Consider the following 19299-nt stretch of genomic DNA (forward strand, 5'->3'; position numbering starts at 1 on the left):
CACTAGACAAATTGCAGAGGTGTAGAGTCATGGCATAGGACCCAAGGCCCCACCCTGCCCTTTTTCTAATGCCACACCCAGTCACAAATTTGTCCCAGCATATATGGATGTCATGTAAGGATGCATGACAGCAAGGCATTTCAGGGAGCAGACCAAATTAAGTCAATTGACACTGCTGAATCTCCATGCATGTACATTTTGAAGAGCACCCTGTCCTCTTTTTGCTCTGCAGCAATAAAGCACGTGCTCTTTATGGTAAACCAGACAGTGAAATGCCAACATTGTTAGTTAATACTTCTTTGATCATGCAAATATGATTGAAATATATGTTTCAGGTCCCTGTTGTGCAACAGCTCCACAACTACATCACAAAAAATAGGACATGCATAACCAACGGAAAGGAAAACTCTGACCAGGTTGTAGGTTTTTTCTTGCATGAGAAGACATCATATAAAACTATTTATTCATAAATATTTTCCAAAATGAAAATAGGTTACGAAAAATATTTTAAACCAGCTTTCCATACCATGAATTCCATCGGTACAGACACGCTTTATCAAGGGAAAAGGGGAAGGGGGAAAAAAAAAACACTTTAAATCGTGATGCACCTGTTTATGAAACAAAAAAAATCCAGTATCTGCCAAAAAATGACAATCATTTATATATATATGTATATGTACATATATATATTTATATTTATATATATATTAAAAAATGAAGACTTTGAAAAAGGAAAGAAATGGCAGCAAATTAGAAAAGTCTCGATAGAGAGACAAGAACGCATCTCCCCCTGCCAAAAATATCAGAGGGTACCCTTAAATCTTTCCATATCTTACAAAGCCTTTGGGGAATATCTCGCTTTTTTTTCTCCTTTAATTTTTGTAACCAAATACATCAATTTAAAAAAAAGTGAAGATTTTTAAACTGTAGGTACTACATGTATTTCCCCATCAAACCTTTATTTATGTATTCCTTTTCCATGGCAAGGGAGGAGCCGTGGGAAGTGCAGAGCCCATCCATCTTATGATGTCTTTTGAGCGCGGGAGCTTCCATGCGCAGGTTATTTTATTGGTGCAGTTGTGGGTTTTTGTTTTTTCCTTTCCAAGTCTCTCCTCTTTATGAATTTGTTTAAAACTGCATGCATTAAAGTGTTTGTATGTCCAAATCCCCCCCCCCCCCAATTTGGGAAAGGGTATGAGACTGTGGCACCCCTCCACTCTTGTCCTCGGTCTCTGGTTGCCCGTGTGAAACTCGAAGGCTGTGTTGCAAGCAACGTCACTGTAAGTCACGATCCTCCAAGTAGCGGTATTCAAAGGTGAATCCTTCCTTCTTCCTCTGGCCCCACTTCTCATAGTCAAAATAGATGTAAGTCCCCTATGAACAGAAGAAGGGGCAAAAAAGGCACAATGTAAGAGACATGGGTTAACATTGTAAAACTGCACTTTAGCGCTAGTACTGCTACAGGACAGTTCATAGACAAGCCAGACTTCAGAAGAGCATTTAATGCAGAAAGCAGTGAGACAAGGAGTGGCTATAATCTTGCTACGGATGCTGAATATGGGGAATAAAGGATGAGAAGCAGTGCCAACACTAACCTTGAATTGTTTGATAAAGTACAAGGTCTATCTCCAACACTAGAAGCCTGCACATCTCAATGTTATTACTTTGGTAGACAGACCATACAAACTATTGTTTATCGTTTTAAGAGTTTATAGTCCATATAAATGAAATGTACCAAAATAGCTACACAGAGCTACAGAAATAGTAAAAAGCCAGAGGCTAGCCACACCATGGTATTTTCCAAATGTTCAATGGTTCATAAACATTTTGGAACCAACATTCTTACTGCAGATAGATGGCTCAGGATGGCGTTTCTTTTATTATTTGTTTTCATTGAAATTAATGTTTAAAGGCTTTTTAAGACAAAGTAAAGTATGCTGACAACACCTGAAGCTCAGAAGCTAAGATAAGTCAAGAGAAAAATGAGCATAGCTGTTGAAACTGTGGGCAACATGTTGTGGCAGCCGTTACAGGTCTCAGGGACATGCCCTCTTACTGAAAAGTATTGTAGTGAACGCCAAGTTATGACAGTCAACAATTAGCACGTGTAAAGGGTGATAACAGATTTTAGTCACAATAAAAATTATTTGTTGGAGGTGCTGTACTCAGTCCCTGAGTTTCTGGGTGATTTTATCATGAGTAAAACGCGGACGTTCTGCTGGGATCTGATGAACTATGCTTGGGGAAAAAACTGTTTTCTCTCATTACTTTGTTAGAGGTAATGGAAGGTACTCCAGAAGCTAAAATGAGAGCACATTTTCTACAATGTAACACTATCTTCCTCAGCCACGTGAGAGTAGTCTGATATTCTGAATGTAGTAGTTCCAAAGGGAAGAAGCCATTACAATGTGGTAATTAGCACGCAGTGCCTTTACCATGCAAATGTTTACCAAACATATGCCTTTACCGCGTATGGAAATTTTATTTAAGGTAAGTAGGCAAGTATGAATGTTTGCGTGTGTGTATATATTTACACGCACGCACAGGACAAGTTACTTACCTTCAGTAATGCTTTATCTCTTAGATACCATATCTAGCCGCAGATTCCTTGCCTGTGAATTCTCCCCAGGTGTCAGACTGGATCGGAAGATTTTTTTGTGAGTAGTACCCCTGCGTGCCGTTAGCTGGCATCAATCAGCTTCGTGTCCGTCATCATCCGCGGCGGAGATGACTTTGTGGTACTTATATAAGCCCCAACCTGGCAGCCAACAGCAGTTTTTTTTTTTTCACGACTTTCCACGCCATAAGCGCGGAGCCATGAAGAACACTGAAAGGGCCCTGAATGGGAAGTCCCTGCCCCTAGAAACCCACTAGCAGAATGGGAAGGATGAGTGGGTCAGTAAGGAATCTGCAGCTACATATAGTCTCTACCAGATAAGGCTTAGCAAAGGTAAGTAACCTGTCCATCTGACAGGCACTTTCAGCTGCAGATCCCTTAGCTGTGAGTAGTCACCCAAGCAATACCATCCCTGGAGATGGGTCTGCCATCCAATTTCAAACGCGGAAGTCCTACAGGACCAAACGGACAAAGTGCCCAGTCCAGGCGGGAGTGCTTGGTAAATGTGTGCATAGATGCCCACGATGCTACCTGGCAGATTTTCAGGACCAGAATTCCACGAGCTCACACAGTGGATGCAGCTTTAGCTCTAGTGAAATGTCATGCAAGCCTTCAGGAAGTTGTCTTTTCACCGAAGTGTAGGAGATCTTAATGTAGAGCATGATCCAATGAGATGGTTTGCTTCTGCACGGCCAGACGGCCTACATGAAAAGGAGTGACCACTTTTAGCAGAAAAGAGGCCCTTGGGCGAAACACTACTCTGTCAAGATATATAGAGAGATAGAGGGGCTTAGGTAAGGCCTGCTCAGAAATAGTTGACTCAAGGATTGTATTGGGTGCTAAGGGTGCTTTTAAGGTTTAGGGGTGGGTAGGGGTACTGGGTGGTAGGGTTATTTTTAGGCTTTAGGGCTGGGTAAGAGGGATTGGGTGTTGAGGGTAATTTAAAAAAGCCATCCCCCTCCCCCACCTCTAAAATAAATATTCTGAATCTTCACCAGTGTGATGGTGAACTAAGGGTCAACATTCTGCATTTAAGACAGTGTAACACACCTAAATGCCATCTTGACTGAAACAAAATTGTAGAAGTGAAAGAAATTTCCAAAATAACACACTACAGCAAATAAAAAACAAGAGGGGTTTATGTTTGTTATAGAAATTATGGTTCATACTCTAGTAAGTTAAAATTAGGACACATTTACTGTGAGTTCCCAAACATCCTCCTCATCCATTTCAGTAAAACATCCTGACATGCAGAGTGAAACATGTACTTCTAATAGCCTGTCAGTTAACTTTCTACTAATCAACTGCAGCATGACCAGAGAGTGCTAATGAACAACTAAAGTGTTAACATTATGTATTCAAGACAAAAGTGAGGCAACTCCTGAATGACGTTTTGGTGGAATGAGAAGCAGACTGAAGTATTAGCGTTGAGAAGTTATTGCAGGCATGAGACAAGGGGGTTGAAAAGTGAGGGGAGGTATGGGCTTTTAGGAATTTAAGGCATAGTATATTATTAAAGAGGCTAAAAACAGTCATTGATGGAGATGTCTGTTTAATCAGTATATCCATCTTCTCAGTTGCTTAACAGCTCACTAATTTTAAAACACTAACATTGTGGTACAAAAAAATAAAAAAGTCAAAAAAACAAAAACATGTTCAAGTGACATTAAAAGTCGGTTTCTGGCATGACGCAAAGTTTCTGGAAAAAACCCGAATACTACTGAAACAAGTTACAATTTAGTCTAACTATAACTTATACCATGCTTATGATCTCACATATTACATCACTCATGACGTTTTAAAGGACATAACTGATGACAATGATGATCATTCATGACATCTCAGTCATAGCCTCTAGCCAGGTGCTGCATCTGACCCAAATCAGGACTTGAAGTCCATGTCTAGGCTCCGGCAAAGCCCTACACCCAACTCGCTGCACACAATCTTCTGCCATACATAAGACAAGTCTGACACAGGGCTTAGGCAGTGGCCAGGGTCTGCACCCACCCAACCACAAACTGTCAATCCCCCATTATGTAAGACTTTTAAACACGCACAGTGAAGGCTGTCCTGCAAGGTTTGGTGTCATACCAGAACTTGTATCCAACATGCAACAGGGGTTGGGGAGTGAGCTTGTCCTATGGCCACGTTCTGTGGCTAACTGATGCTATGCATGAATGCAAGGGGCTGGCCGCAAGGACTCACCTGTGGCCAGGGACTGCAAAAAAACATCTCAATGACTGCCAAACACCATACTTGCTTAGTTCTCAGCCCTAAACAACAAGGGCTGACCAAAGGGTCTATTGTTCAATGATGAACAGGTGACCATTTTCTTCAAATGACCTACCCCTACTGCATCCACCCTTTCGGTGAATACAAGAAAAAAAGACAATGACATCCATCAAAATGTCTTCACTTCTGAAATATACACGTTCTTTTGAGTCGTTTAAACCTTACAAACAAGCTTGTAGGAGTCCAACCATCGATTTAGATTATTGTATTATGTTATAAATACTCTTCATGTGACTTTGGAAATCTTATGAGCCGTCCTTATTAAAAACCTGAAAAACTTTGTGGACTGAGATCATCAGGATCTGAACGTACGCATCCTATGAACTACTGTTAACAAAAATCTTTCCTCCAGTAATGGAGCGGCATCATTGTGGGTTTTCCCAAATCTATTAAGAAAAACTTAAGTCAAATTTTGTTCTGAAGATTAGGGCTGGGGCATAAGAATATATATACCTTCACTAACTTTGTGTTAAGTACCATTTCTATTGCCCTTAAGTGTAGCTCCCCCACCTCTTTTTGCAATCGATTTTGATACCTACTTCTCTGGGTTTGTAAGTAGTCATCTATTCTATCCCCTGCTAGTGATAGATGTTGGAGTGACAAAAGAATCATTTGTTAGCTGCGGTAGAGCCTCTTGTACTCTAACCATTATATTGTTATATGTGCAAAATGCCTTACTCCTAAAGTCATGGGGTTTATCAGTGAGTAAGCAGCTGAAAGGAATGTGAATTTTGTTGCATTCGCAATTGTTTAGCCGTGGATGTCTGACCGATTTGACCTCTTCCATTACATGGATTTTGACTGACGCATTTTCTAGTTCGCAAAATTCCCCATCGCCTTTGTGGTGTCACTAGGGTTTTTTTTGTTCAAATGTGTTATTTATGCTTCAGGCAAATAAATCCTTATGAAAAGACATATCAATGTTAGCATGTACTCCAGACTTGAATTTATGCAAGAGTAACCATGTGCAAAACTGTGCCTGTTAAAAGTAGGATGCTTGTGGTTTCGGCTGCATCAAGTGAGCCATTTAACTCTTCAATGTGTAAGTTCCCCCTTGTCTGGCATACCCAAAGATTAATTCCTATATCCCTTCCCTCTGGCTCATGACCATATGTGCTTAAGAGAGTGTTTGAGTCCGTTAGAAGTCATTGATTGGCAGCATCTCTCTCCAAATCTTCTACCTGCGACTTCTAAGTTGCTTGCTGTCCCTTGCACATTGGTGGACTGATTGTTGAATCTTTATCTTAAATGGCAACACATTGATAGAGCTTTTACATAATTTTTAACAAATAGGGGGGCAGTGTTCTAGCAGCCGGTGGTTTTGCCAACAAGTCCTTTTAAGAAGTTATTACAAAGGGAAACAAGGGCAAACACTGACTTTCTCTGGAATAGGCTTATAGTATCAAATCAAAAAACATGTCTTTTCTTGATCCTCCTCCTGTAGGTGCACTTAATAGTCTTCCGCTGCCCTTTTAACACAAGCGATACTGCTAAATTGACAGATGGTGTTCACCTTGACAGATACAGTCCTTCCTCTTTCATAAAGGAATCTGTCAAGATTTTGGTGTACAGTCACATCTTTCTCTTGGTTATGTGGTGTACTTTCCTCTTTGGGATAATGTGGCTTAAATGCTCTTCTTTTTTTTACTGTCTGGAGTGAATTAACCTTTTTCTTGCTATGAGGAATTCATAACCATCATACTACTCCAACTTTATTTTGGTGCTTTGACCCCAACCCTCCACCGCCACTAGGTTTTTGAGTCTCAATTTCTGAGGGATTACATGTAAAGACAGTGCTTCAATAAAGCTACTCTTTAGGAATCAAGGGGTTATTTTTCATAATTTGTTTGGATGTTGAGCTGTTGATATTTTTTGAAGCCACATCCTTTTTAAGAGTGAGGGACATGTAATGTGCTCCTAAATTAAAATCTATCTTGCTAGTCTTGGTATGTTATATGAGAATTTGTAAACAACACTCATCTTGAGATCTCCTGATACTTGTCCTTACTTATGTCCTTTGTTTTAGCCTTTAAATTATGTAACTGAATAAGACTGTTCGATGTCAATGTTTGTATTTATAATCTGAATGGTGTTTTTCAGATCCCACATTCACCCTGAGGCACTAGTGGCTTATAATGACTGAATGATTTACCACAAATCAGCCCTGGGACAGAATTAAGAACCTGAATACTGTATTTCTCTGATGCTGGACTAACTTGATTGCTCCCCCCACCATCATATGAAATTCCAATGTCTGCCAGAGATGGACGCTGAATAGACTGCATCATGGATACTGCTTATGTTTTCAATACTTCTGTATGTGCTAAGTTAGTGAAGTACTACATCGGTCTTATCTTTACAGCTTTGGCTTAAATAGTAAGAGTCAGACATTCATTCCACTGACTCAGTGTAAACGTTTTTTCCTCCCATAGGTACCCAAGTAGTTTTGCTTGCCCACTGGGATTGCAGTTTCCCTCAGAGGAACAGATATATGATGCTAAGTATGGAAAATGTCACTTACCCAGTGTACATCTGTTCGTGGCATTAGTCGCTGCAGATTCACATGCTGTGCACATCCCGCCATCTGGTGTTGGGCTCGGAGTGTTACAATTTGTTTTTCTTCGAAGAAGTCTTTTCGAGTCACGAGACCGAGGGAGTCCTCCCATTTCGACTCCATTGCGCATGCAATAATGTTCGTAATACAGTCTGTCCTACTGTGGCTTGTTGTGTTGTTAACACATCTACACAGTAATGTTTTGTGAATGTATGAGGCGTAGACCATGTGGCTGCCTTACAGATTTCTGTCATAGGTATATTTCCTAGAAAGGCCATTGTGGCGCCTTTCTTCCTAGTGGAGTGCGCCTTTGGCGTAATAGGCAGATCTCTTTTTGCTTTAATATAGCAGGTCTGAATACATTTCACTATCCATCTGGCAATGCCTTGTTTGGATATTGGATTTCCTGCATGAGGCTTTTGGAAGGCTACAAACAATTGTTTTGTCTTGTGAAATTGTTTTGTTCTATCAATGTGATACATTAGTGCTCTTTTGAGGTCTAATGTATGTAAGGCCCTTTCGGCTACTGAGTCTGGTTGTGGAAAAAAGACTGGGAGTTCCACTGTTTGGTTTAGGTGGAACAGTGATATAACTTTTGGTAAGAACTTTGGATTTGTACGGAGAACCACTTTATGTTTATGTATTTGTATAAAGGGTTCTTGTATAGTGAATGCTTGTATTTCACTTACTCTTCTAAGAGATGTGATAGCTATTAGGAAGGCTACTTACCAGGTTAAGTATTGCATTTCACAAGAGTGCATGGGTTCAAATGGTGGACCCATGAGTCGTATTAATACAATATTGAGGTTCCACGAGGGAACTGGTGGTGTTCTTGGGGGTATGATTCTTTTTAAACCCTCCATAAATGCTTGGATGACTGGGATTCTAAAGAGTGATGTTGAATGTGTAATCTGAAGATAGGCAGATATTGCTGTGAGATGTATTTTGATAGAAGAAAAGGCTAGGTTTGATTTTTGTAAGTGTAATTGTAGGATGTTGGCTATGTATGTGTTACTTCAAAGTAAGAAATAACATGCACAGAGTCCAAGGGTTCCCCTTAGAGGTAAGATAGTGGCAAAAAGAGATAATACTAATGCTCTATTTTGTGGTAGTGTGGTCGAGCAGTAGGCTTATCAAAGGAGTAGTGTTAAGCATTTGTTGTACATACACACAGGCAATAAATGAGGAACACACACTCAGAGACCATTCCAAGCCAATAAGTTTTTGTATAGAAAAATATCTTTTCTTAGTTTATTTTAAGAACCACAGGTTCAAATTCTACATGTAATATCTCATTTGAAAGGTATTGCAGGTAAGTACTTTAGGTACTTTGAATAATCACAATAGCATATATACTTTTCACATAAAAACACATATAGCTATTTTAAAAGTGGACACAGTGCAATTTTCAACAGTTCCTGGGGGAGGTAAGTTATTGTTAGTTCTTGCAGGTAAGTAAACCACCTACGGGGTTCAAATTGGGGTCCAAGGTAGCCCACCGTTGGGGGTTCAGAGCAACCCCAAAGTCACCACACCAGCAGCTCAGGGCCGGTCAGGTGCAGAGGTCAAAGAGGTGCCCAAAACACATAGGCTTCAATGGAGAAGGGGGTGCCCCGGTTCCAGTCTGCCAGCAGGTAAGTACCCGCGTCTTCGGGGGGCAGACCAGGGGGGTTTTGTAGGGCACCGGGGGGGGGACACAAGTCCACACAAAAAGTACACCCTCAGCAGCGCGGGGGTGGCCGGGTGTAGTGTGTAAACCAGCGTCGGGTTTGTAATAGGAATCAATGGGAGACCAAGGGGTCTCTTCAGCGTTGCAGGCAGGCAAGGGGGGGGGCTCCTCGGGGTAGCCACCACCTGGGCAAGGGAGAGGGCCTCCTGGGGGTCACTCCTGCACTGGAGTTCCGATCCTTCAGATCCTGGGGGCTGCGGGTGCAGGGTCTTTTCCAGGCGTCGGGATTTCAGAGTCAGACAGTCGCGGTCAGGGGGAGCCTCGGGATTCCCTCTGCAGGCGTCGCTGTGGGGGCTCAGGGGGGACAACTTTGGTTACTCACAGTCTTGGAGTCGCCTGGGGGTCCTCCCTGTAGCGTTGTTTCTTCACCAGTCGAGTCGGGGTCGCCGGGTGCAGTGTTGCAAGTCTCACGCTTCTTGCGGGGATTGCAGGGGTCTTTAAATCTGCTCCTCTGGAAACAACGTTACAGTCTTTGTTGAACAGGGCCGCTGTTCTCTGGAGTTTCTTGGTCTTTTGGAAGCAGGGCAGTCCTCTGAGGATTCAGAGGTCGCTGGTCCTGGGGAAAGCGTTGCTGGAGCAGTTTTCTTCTGAAGGAGGGAGACAGGCCGGTAGGGCTGGGGCCAAAGCAGTTGGTGTTTTCGTCTTCTCTGCAGGGGTTTTCAGCTCAGCAGTCCTCTTCTTCGTAAGTTGCAGGAATCTAAATTCTTAGGTTCAGGGAAGAACTTAAATACTAAATTTAAGGGCGTGTTTAGGTCTGGGGGGTTAGTAGCCAATGGCTACTAGCCCTGAGGGTGGGTACACCCTCTTTGTGCCTCCTCCTAAGGGGAGGGGGTCACATTCCTATCCCTATTGGGGGAATCCTCCATCTGCAAGATGGAGGATTTCTAAATGTTAGAGTCACTTCAGCTCAGGACACCTTAGGGGCTGTCCTGACTGGCCATTGACGACTCCTTGTTATTCTCATTATTTCCTCCGGACTTGCCGCCAAAAGTGGGGCCGTGGCCGGAGGGGGCGGGCAACTCCACTAGCTGGAGTGCCCTGTGGTGCTGGAACAAAGGGGGTGAGCCTTTCAGGCTCACCGCCAGGTGTTACAGCTCCTGCCTGGGGGCGGTGATAGCATCTCCACCCAGTGCAGGCTTTGTTACTGGCCACAGAGTGACAAAGGCACTCTCCCCATGTGGCCAGCAACATGTCTCGAGTGTGGCAGGCTGCTAAAACCAGTCAGCCTACACAGGTAGTTGGTTAAGGTTTCAGGGGGCACCTCTAAGGTGCCCTCTGGGGTGTATTTTACAATAAAATGTACACTGGCATCAGTGTGCATTTATTGTGCTGAGAAGTATGATACCAAACTTCCCAGTTTTCAGTGTAGCCATTATGGTGCTGTGGAGTTCGTGTTTGACAGACTCCCAGACCATATACTCTTATGGCTACCCTGCACTTACAATGTCTAAGGTTTGGCTTAGACACTGTAGGGGCACAGTGCTCATGCACTGGTGCCCTCACCTATGGTATTGTGCACCCTGCCTTAGGGCTGTAAGGCCTGCTAGAGGGATGACTTATCTATACTGCATAGGCAGTGTGAGGTTGGCATGGCACCCTGAGGGGAGTGCCATGTCGACTTACTCGTTTTGTCCTCACCAGCACACACAAGCTGGCAAGCAGTGTGTCTGTGCTGAGTGAGGGGCCCCCAGGGTGGCATAAGACATGCTGCAGCCCTTAGAGACCTTCCCTGCCATCAGGGCCCTTGGTACCAGGGGTACCAGTTACAAGGGACTTACCTGGATGCCAGGGTGTGCCAATTGTGGAAACAAAAGTACAGGTTAGGGAAAGAACACTGGTGCTGGGGCCTGGTTAGCAGGCCTCAGCACACTTTCAATTCAAAACATAGCATCAGCAAAGGCAAAAAGTCAGGGGGTAACCATGCCAAGGAGGCATTTCCTTACAGTAATAAATAGCTTACAATGTTTTTTGCAGAAGCGTGTAGTGGTTGAATTTGATTATGATGGCAGTAATAAACAAATCTTTTCCATTTTTTTGCATAACAATGTCTTGTAGTAGGTTTTCTAGCTTGCTTAATGACCTCCATACATTCTTGTGTAAGGTCTAAATGTCCAAATTCTAAGACTTAAGGAGCCAGATTGCTAGATTGAGCGATGCTGGATTCGGGTGTCTGATCTTTCTGTTTGTGTTGAGTTAACAGATCTGGTATGTTTGGTAGTTTGATATGAGGTACTACTGACAGGTCTAGTAATGTTGTATACCATGGTTGGCGAGCCCAGGTTGGTGCTATTAGTATTAGTTTGAGTTTGTTTTGACTCAGTTTGTTTACCAGATAAGGAAGGAGTGGGAGAGGGGGAAAAGCATAGGCAAATATCTCTGACCAACTCATCCATAACGCATTGCCTTTGGACTGAGGGTGTGGATACCTGGACGCGAAGTTTTGGCATTTTGTGTTTTCTTTTGTTGCGAAAAGGTCTATTTCTGGTGTTCCCCAGCGTAGAAAGTAAGTTTGTAGTATCTGGGGATGAATTTCCCATTCGTGTGTTTGTTGGTGAGCTCGACTGAGATTGTCGGCCAACTGGTTTTGAATTCCTGGGATGTATTGTGCTATTAGGTGAATGTGATTGTGAAATCGCCCAATGCCAAATCTTCTGTGCTAAGAGACACAGTTGTGATGTGTCCCTCCTTGTTTATTTAAATAATACATTGTTGTCATGTTGTCGGTTTTGACAAGAGTGTGTTTGTGGACTATTAGAGGTTGAAATGCTTTCAATGCTAGAAACACTGCTAACAGCTCTAAATGATTTATATGCAGTTGCCTCTGTTGAACGTCCCATTGTCCCTGTATACTGTGCTGACTGAGGTGTGTTCCCCACCCCATCATGGAAGCATCTGTTGTGATCACGTACTGAGGCACTGGGTCTTAGAATAACCGCCCTTGGTTTAAATGTATAGGATTCCACCACTGAAGCGAGAAGTCTGTTTTGCGGTCTATCAACACTAGATCTTGAAGATGACCCTGTGCTTGTGTCCATTGTGTTGCTAGGCACTGTTGTAAGGGTCGCATGTGTAGTCTTGCGTTTGGGACAATGGCTATCCATGAAGACATCATGCCTAGGAGTTTCATTACAAACCTCACTTGATAGTGTTGGTTTGGGTACATGTTTAGTATTACATTTCGGAAGGCTTTTACCCTTTGTGGACTTGGAGTGGCAATCCCCTTTTGTGTGTGGATTGTTGCTCCTAAGTATTGTTGTATTTGACAGGGTTGTAGATGTTATTTTTGGTAGTTTATAGAGAACCCTAGTTTGTGAAGGGTTTCTATGACATATTTTGTGTGTAGAAGACACTGTTGCCGAGTGCTGGTTTTTATTAACCAATCGTCTAAGTAAGGGAATACGTGCATGTGCTGTCTCCTGATGTGAGCGGCTACTACTGCAAGGCATTTTGTGAAAACCCTTGGGGCTGTTATACCGAATGGTAACACTTTGAATTGGTAATGCACGCCTTGGATTACAAACCTTAAGTATTTCCTGTGGGAAGGATGTATGGGTATGTGGAAATAAGCATCCTTGAGATCTAATGTTGACATGTAGTCTTGTTGTTTCAGCAAGGGAATCACATCTTGAAGTGTCACCATGTGAAAGTGATCTGATTTGATGTAAAGATTCAGTGTTCTGAGGTCTAATATGGGTCTCAGTGTTTTGTCCTTTTTTGGAATTAGGAAATACAGGGAGTAAACCCCTGTTCCTTTTTGATGGTTGGGTACTAGTTCTATTGCTTCTTTTTGTAACAGTGCTTGGACTTCTAGTTGTAACAGGTCTAAGTGTTGTTTGGACATATTGTGTGCTCTTGGAGGCACATCTGGTGGCAGATGTAGGAATTCTATGCAATAACCATGTTGGATAATGGCTAGGACCCATGCGTCCGTAGTTATGTGTTCCCAGTTGTGGTAAAAATCTGTAAGTCTCCCTCCCACTGGTGTTGTGTGGTGGGGGTTTGTGACATTGAAGTCAATATTTGTTTTTTGGGGTTTTTGGGCTCTGTAATTTCCCTCTTGTTTTAGGGAACTGTTCACCTCTATATTGTCCTCGAAATCCTCCTCTCTGATATTGGCCCTGATATGTGGGTCTGACTTGTGAGGTGGAAGGCTCTGTGGTTTGGGCCCGAAACCCCCCTCTAAAGTGCGCTTCCTAGAATTGCCTCTGCTATGTGGGGAGTAGAGCGCGCCCATGGCTTTGGCCGTGTCCGTGTCCGTGTCTTTTTTAAGTTTTTCTATCGCCGTATCAACCTCCGGCCCAAATAATTGTTATTCATTGAACGGCATATTTAGCACAGCCTGCTGAATTTCAGGCTTAAATCTGGAGGTCCGTAGCCATGCGTGTCTCCGAATGGTTACCACCGTGTTTACTGTCCTGGCCGCCGTGTCTGCTGAGTCCATAGCCGACCTTATTTGGTTGTTAGAGATAGTTTGGCCCTCCTCGACAACCTGTTGGGCACGTTTCTGGAACTCTTTGGGAAGGTGTTGAATGAGATGTTGCATTTCATCCCAATGTGCCCTGTCGTATCTTGCCAGAAGAGCTTGAGAATTGGCAAATCACCATTGATTGGCTGCTTGTGCTGCCACCCTCTTGCCTGCTGCATCGAATTTCCGACTTTTTGTCGGCCGGTGGTGCGTCTCCAGAAGTTTGAGAGTTCGCCCTCTTCCGGGCTGCTCCTACTACCACCGAGTCAGGAGTTAACTGTTGTGTGATGTACACAGGGTCAGTAGGGGGAGGTTTATACTTCTTCTCCACCCTAGGCGCGATGGCTCTGCCTTTGACTGGGTCCTGAAACAGCTGTTTGGCGTGTTTTAACATGCCTGGCAGCATTGGCAAGCTTTGGTATTGGCTGTGCGTAGATGACAGGGTGTTGAACAAGAAGTCATCTTCTATGGGCTCTGCATGCAACGCTACATTATGAAATGTAGCTGCCCTGGAAATCACCTGCATGTAAGCAGTACTGTCCTCAGGTGGTGAAGGTCTTGCCGGATAGCATTCGGGAATATTGTCAGAGACCGGTGCATCATACAAATCCCATGCATCCGGGTCATCTTGGCTCATCCCTGTGTGTGTGTTGGTGACAGCATCATTGGGGGTGTTGCTACCGGGGACAGATGTGGCGACTGTATTGGCGATTGTTGTGGCAAAAACTGTGGTGGTGTTTTCTCTTTTGCCACTTTCGCCTTTGGCTGCATTTCCGCCTCTTGGAATGCGAGCTTCCGCTTCATTTTTATTGGAGGAAGAGTTCTGATTTTCCCCGTGTCTTTTTGTATATGGAGCCTCCTCTGGGTATGGTCTGGCTCTCCAATGCCCAGCTCTTGTTTAAATCTGTGACCTTGTATTTGTGTGGAAAGGCCTTGCTCCTCTGTATAGCTTTGTTTCGGCTCCGAGGCTGCATGTTTTGGCACCGAAATCTTTGACAGTCTTTTTCGGCTCCAAGGAAACCTTTTTGACTTTCGGTGTGCCGAACTCTCGGTGCAGAGTCTGTTCGGAGCCGGTATCTCGACCGGAGTCGGATGTCTTCGGCTGTTAGGAGGTCTTTTTCGGTGCCGATGTTTGGTCACCGTGTTTTTGGGTAAAGCCATGGCCTGTTGGCGGTGGCGTCCCCTTGGCCTTCATTATTTTCGAGTGAGTTTTTGCCGGGGCTGGTTTACTCACGGTTTGCTGTGTCTTCGGCTGCCCACTCTCGGACTCGTCAGAGTCTGAATCTCGAATGGAGAATGTCTCCTCTTCTTCGACGTCTGTGTGCCCAGCCGGTGTCGACGCCATCTGAAGTCTTCGAGCTCTTCGATCCCGCAGTGTCTTCTTGGATCGAAATGCCCGACAGGCCTCGCAAGTATCCTCTTTGTGTTCGGGGGACAAACACAGATTACAGACCAAGTGTTGGTCTGTATAAGGATACTTAGTGTGGCAGTTGGGGCAGAAGTGGAAGGGGGTCCGGTTCTTGAGGTTTGAAGATGGACGCGGTCGGGCCGATCAGGCCCCGCCGAGGAGTGGAAGCCCCGAAGGGCCGCTGGAGCTCTTCTTTCTTCGGTGTTGATGTGTTAGCACTAACCCGGTATCGAGCGCAAACAATACCGTAGAATTTTCCGATGGCTAACTATCTTTTCCGAACCGAAACACGGAGCAATGAGGAACACGTCCGAACCAGATGGCGGAAAGAAAACAATCTAAGATGGAGTCAACGCCCATGCGCAATGGAGCCGAAAGGGAGGAGTCCCTCGGTCTCGTGACTCGAAAAAAGACTTCTTCGAAGAAAAACAACTTGTAACTCTCCGAGCCCAACACTAGATGGCAGGATAATGCACAGCATGTGTATCTGCAGCTACACATGCCATCGAACATACTATATATATATATATATATATATATATATATATATATATATATATATATATATAAAGACTGAAGGGGTAGCTCTTGCTGGGTCGAAGCAGGCTGGCTGGCGTGGAAAGAAAATAGCATGCATGGTTGGCGCCTGTATAGCTGCAGCTGATGACGCACTTGGGAGCTGAACGACACCACCTACCAGCACACAGGGGTACTGCTCACTAAAACTATTCTGAATCTAGTCAGACGCCGGGGGAAATTTCTAAGGTAAGGAATCGGCAGCTAAAAGTCTATCACACAAATCGTAAAGGCCATATCTTCAATCTTTTCACCAACAATTCAATGCAAACCACCTATACACTTGGTCTGGACTGACCACTCTGCTATCCGTATCTCCCTGCACAGTGTACTACTAACAAACCAAGGACAACACAAAAGAGAAGATAAAACTTGAGACCTTTGAAGACTACCCCCTGTGTCACCTCAGGATGCACATGCAATTCGTGATCTACCGGACAACTCTGGCTAAGCTTGTCCAACCTGGAGTTCAATGATCCAGCCAGGTGGTTCTTAATCAGGGAGAAGCCTTGATGTTCCAACCACATCCAAAGGCGTGGAGCCTCCTGGAAGAGGACCCTACTCTGCCTGGCTTGTTCCAGTACCAAATGGACAGTAGTGGTGTATGTGAGAACCTGTATCAGCCACCCCCATTGAAGGACAGTAGAAAGGCCGTCAACGCTCTGAAACGGGGCTGAAATTCAGATAAATATGACAGTGGTTTTCCTCTGGAAACCAGGGTCCTCTCTACCTTTTCCAGGTAACTTTCTAAGCCCAGCAATAATTTATCCATCACCAACTTTAGGGAGGGAACAGAGAGTGAGAGTGAGTTTGAGAGTGTGTGTGTGGAGGGGGGTCCTCCACTAGTAAGGTTGTGATTAAGCATCCAACACTGCAGCTGCAGATTTTGAGAAGTCTCCTCCAAAACCTAGATGGCGTTACACAGATTTCTTTGGTGGTGGGCCCACTGAATCTTCAGATCCCACTGCATAGCCTGCAAACACCACCTGGGGAAGTGGACCAGCAGGATGCATGAGGCCGAGAAGCATTAAAACTGTTCTCACCAAGACCCACGCCAGAGGCTGAAACTTTGGGATCACAGCCCAAATAACCTTGACTCATTGCAACAGATGGAAGGCCCTGAACTGCACACTGACCAAGACAGCACCTATAAAGGGAGGTCTCAGTGAAGGAGCAAAGCGTGACTTTGGCTTGTTGGCGGTGAACCTCGTGACAGAGTTCTCAATCATCTAGAAGTGGTCTAAGACTGAATGTGGCGAGCCCACCTGCAATAGACAGTTGAAGTATCGGAAAACTGTTTTCCCTAACGGTGATGATGGGTGGCAACTGCCACCATCACTTTCGAAAATACCCAAGCGGTGCTCGTTAGGCTGAGGGGGAGCAACACACACTGAAAATGTTCTTGGCCAACTTTGAAGCACAGGTAACATCAGTGGGACTGCCGCAAGGGCACATGAAAGTACATATCCTGTCCTGCAGGTTGAAGCCTACGATCCAGTCGCCTAAATCTAGGACAGACAGAACCTGGGCAGACAGATAGAAGCTGGATAAGTGTGCCTATATGAATGCAAAAAGATATTCATAGGGTGAAAATCTAAAATATGAAAAGTTATCTTTCTTTACAACGAGGAAATAGCAGGAGTAACAACCCAGACCAATTTCTAAGTCCGGGGCTCTCTTGATATCCCTTTTGGACCGTAGAGCTTGCACCTCTTGCAGTAAGATTGATAGGTGCTCCACTCGAAGCTGTTCTAATGTGGGAGGAAGCTTTGGTGGCTCGGAGAGGAAAGAAAGGGCAAAGCTCTTATGGAGAATACATCTGTACGATGTAACGGGTTGCCACCTTGGGAAATAATGTTGGATCCTGCCTCCCACAGGGTGGTTTTCCACCACTAAGGGCAAATTAAAGCTGCTTTGAGGCTCATGCCGCAGGGGAGGGGTGAGGTGGGCTAGGAAGATCAGTACCCCTAGTGACCTGCATGTTGACTGCCTGATCCCCTAAAATGACTAGTGTGACTGCAGCAGGGGGGCCTGGTGCTGCTTATATTCCAACCATCTCAGCCCGCCAGACCACAAACTAAGGAGGAAGTTGTCTGGGAGGGGGCAAGGAGCCAAGGAGAGACTAAACAATTCCAGGGCTGCTGCCAAGAGCTTGCTGTTCCAGTATTATGGCCTAGTTGGCAAACCCCACTGACTGACCTCAAGGCTAGGCTGGCTGAGGAGAACATTAGTTTCCTCAATTATGTGACTCTGTGCCTGGGGTGGTCATGGGGAGTGAATTTGAATTCAATTTGCTAGTGTAAGCTTGGACCACCAAACTCTGAGGTGTAGGATGCAGCACAAGAAAACCAGAGTCACTAGGCATCAGTTTGTGGTGACTGCCTGTTCACTGGAGGCCACGAGCAAGACTTATACCAAGTGCTCACAAGAGCATCAGTTAAGGCTCTGTTCAGTGGGAGAAACGGCTTAGAAGAAGCAGGCCAAGTTGGAGAACTTATGTAAGGACTTTTGACCTAACAGCAAAAAAAGTTAATTGTAGGTACATTAACTCAATACCCACATCTAGTTACAAAGCAAAGGAACCACTCAAGTAGGTGACCTTGTATCGGGGAAGTATCAAACCCATTGTCCTCTTGTAAACCATGTATGAAATGTCTTCATCAAGCGAGATGACAATGGTGTTGATGGGATTGATTTACCCCCAGAGTGGTGGTAAGCGCTGGTCAAAAATCAGAAATAAAACTATGAAGTCTCTGAGTTCGGCTTCATAGTAGTGGGAGTTATACTGTCTGAATCAAGCTGTATGGGAACTGGGTGAACTGGAGAGAAGACAGAGTACGACCATGGTGGAAGTTGAGATGGATTCACTTTGGGGCCTGACACTGAGTTGGCAGCTGATTCCACCATCAACGCGGGGACTGGCATCAATGAAAGAGGGACCGGCACAGGTCTTGGAACAGGAATGGAAGTCGGCACCAGAGTCGTTTAACTAGTATTAGTTCAAGGAGCTCATAAGGTGTCGAAAACAGATCCATTGGCGGCAACCCAATTGGAGGCCCATGGGCATTAATGGGGCCTGAAGGGGCACTAGAGGGAGCTGAAAGAGTGGCAGAAATAAGCAGCATAGCCTTAAAGATCTCAACCTGCTGCGGTATCCATAGGGTTAAGGTAACTCTGAGCTTGTATCTTAACTGTGGGATCGGACCCTCAATCAGGGATCAGGAGTGACACCTTGATGCCCTTGCAACTTCTCTTCAGAATTTAGAATGGCAGGATGGGTAAAGTCCTGCTTGGTCTTCTTGCATTTCCTCTTTAATCTGGACTTCGATTTACGGTTGCCCATATGCATGTTTCAATGACTGACACAATGTTAACTAATTTTTTTAAAGCTCTTGTACAGCAGATGGATTTATGGTGCTATGAAGGGGGCCTCAGATCAGCCATTTTACATCAAGCTATTTGAAAAATTGAGGCAAGTGCCAACCTTTGTGACAATTAAGAAGCTCTTAAATGGTTTTGAGAGAAGGAGGAATGGAGTTCAACAGTGAAGGAGCACAGATGACAAATGGGTGTCCTCTCCATCAATGGCATCTTCAGTGTGCATTTTTCTGACTTTGTATACAATGTGTGAAGTGAGTGTAAGGAAATGGCTCATGGT

General features: G+C 44.5%; 1 protein-coding gene across 11 annotated transcripts in view; it reads right to left on the minus strand.

The window, feature by feature from the left end:
* Positions 1–1157: 1157 nt before the first annotated feature.
* Positions 1158–19299, minus strand: part of CNOT3 (CCR4-NOT transcription complex subunit 3) — a 715873-nt gene continuing 697731 nt past the window's right edge. For all 11 annotated transcript variants that reach the window (XM_069200730.1, XM_069200729.1, XM_069200731.1 and 8 more), the window contains one exon: positions 1158–1374. In XM_069200730.1, the coding sequence (XP_069056831.1) occupies positions 1276–1374 (99 nt within the window). In that variant the 3' untranslated portion in view covers positions 1158–1275. The remainder of the gene's footprint in view (positions 1375–19299) is intronic.

This window comes from Pleurodeles waltl, chromosome 7, assembly GCF_031143425.1.
Source record: "Pleurodeles waltl isolate 20211129_DDA chromosome 7, aPleWal1.hap1.20221129, whole genome shotgun sequence".
Classification (NCBI taxonomy): Eukaryota; Metazoa; Chordata; class Amphibia; order Caudata; family Salamandridae; genus Pleurodeles; species Pleurodeles waltl.